General features: G+C 35.9%; 1 protein-coding gene across 3 annotated transcripts in view; it reads left to right on the top strand.

Annotated features, from left to right (window-relative positions):
- Positions 1-421, top strand: part of LOC119587779 (probable malonyl-CoA-acyl carrier protein transacylase, mitochondrial) — a 9964-nt gene that overhangs the window by 6466 nt on the left and 3077 nt on the right. For all 3 annotated transcript variants that reach the window (XM_037936471.1, XM_037936472.1, XM_037936470.1), the window contains exon 2: positions 179-339. In XM_037936471.1, coding sequence (XP_037792399.1) covers positions 195-339 — 145 coding nt within the window. In that variant the 5' untranslated portion in view covers positions 179-194. The remainder of the gene's footprint in view (positions 1-178; positions 340-421) is intronic.

Raw genomic sequence — 421 nt, 5'->3', positions numbered from 1 at the left:
AGTACTAGCAGCTTAATCATCTCAGATACAAAGACTGCAGAAAGGCACCATATACTAACATGTTTGAAAGGATGTTATATGAACAGAAGGCGATCAAATTTATCCACATGAAATTCTTATAGCATACATCAGGCATTATAATATTTACTTAATTTGCATTTTAAAACACTGATTTCAGGAAATTTTAAGTAGTCATGATGTGGCGTCATTGGTTCCGTCTGGCTAGAAGATGCGCAATTGCAGACCATCAGACATGTATACAAACATCTTTCTTGAGACCTATATCTACATCCAGTCACTGTTTAGCCCGGGGTGCTCAAAGGAAACCGTTTGATGGAGGTAAAGATGATTTCAGCCATTTAAATTCATATCATATGATTTACATTTGCAGCATATGTTCTTTTCTGTATGTATGTGTGTG

Source organism: Penaeus monodon, chromosome 23 (assembly GCF_015228065.2).
Source record: "Penaeus monodon isolate SGIC_2016 chromosome 23, NSTDA_Pmon_1, whole genome shotgun sequence".
NCBI classification, from domain to species: Eukaryota; Metazoa; Arthropoda; class Malacostraca; order Decapoda; family Penaeidae; genus Penaeus; species Penaeus monodon.
Note: the sequence above shows the minus strand (reverse complement) of the source record. Positions and strands in the feature narration are given on the sequence as shown.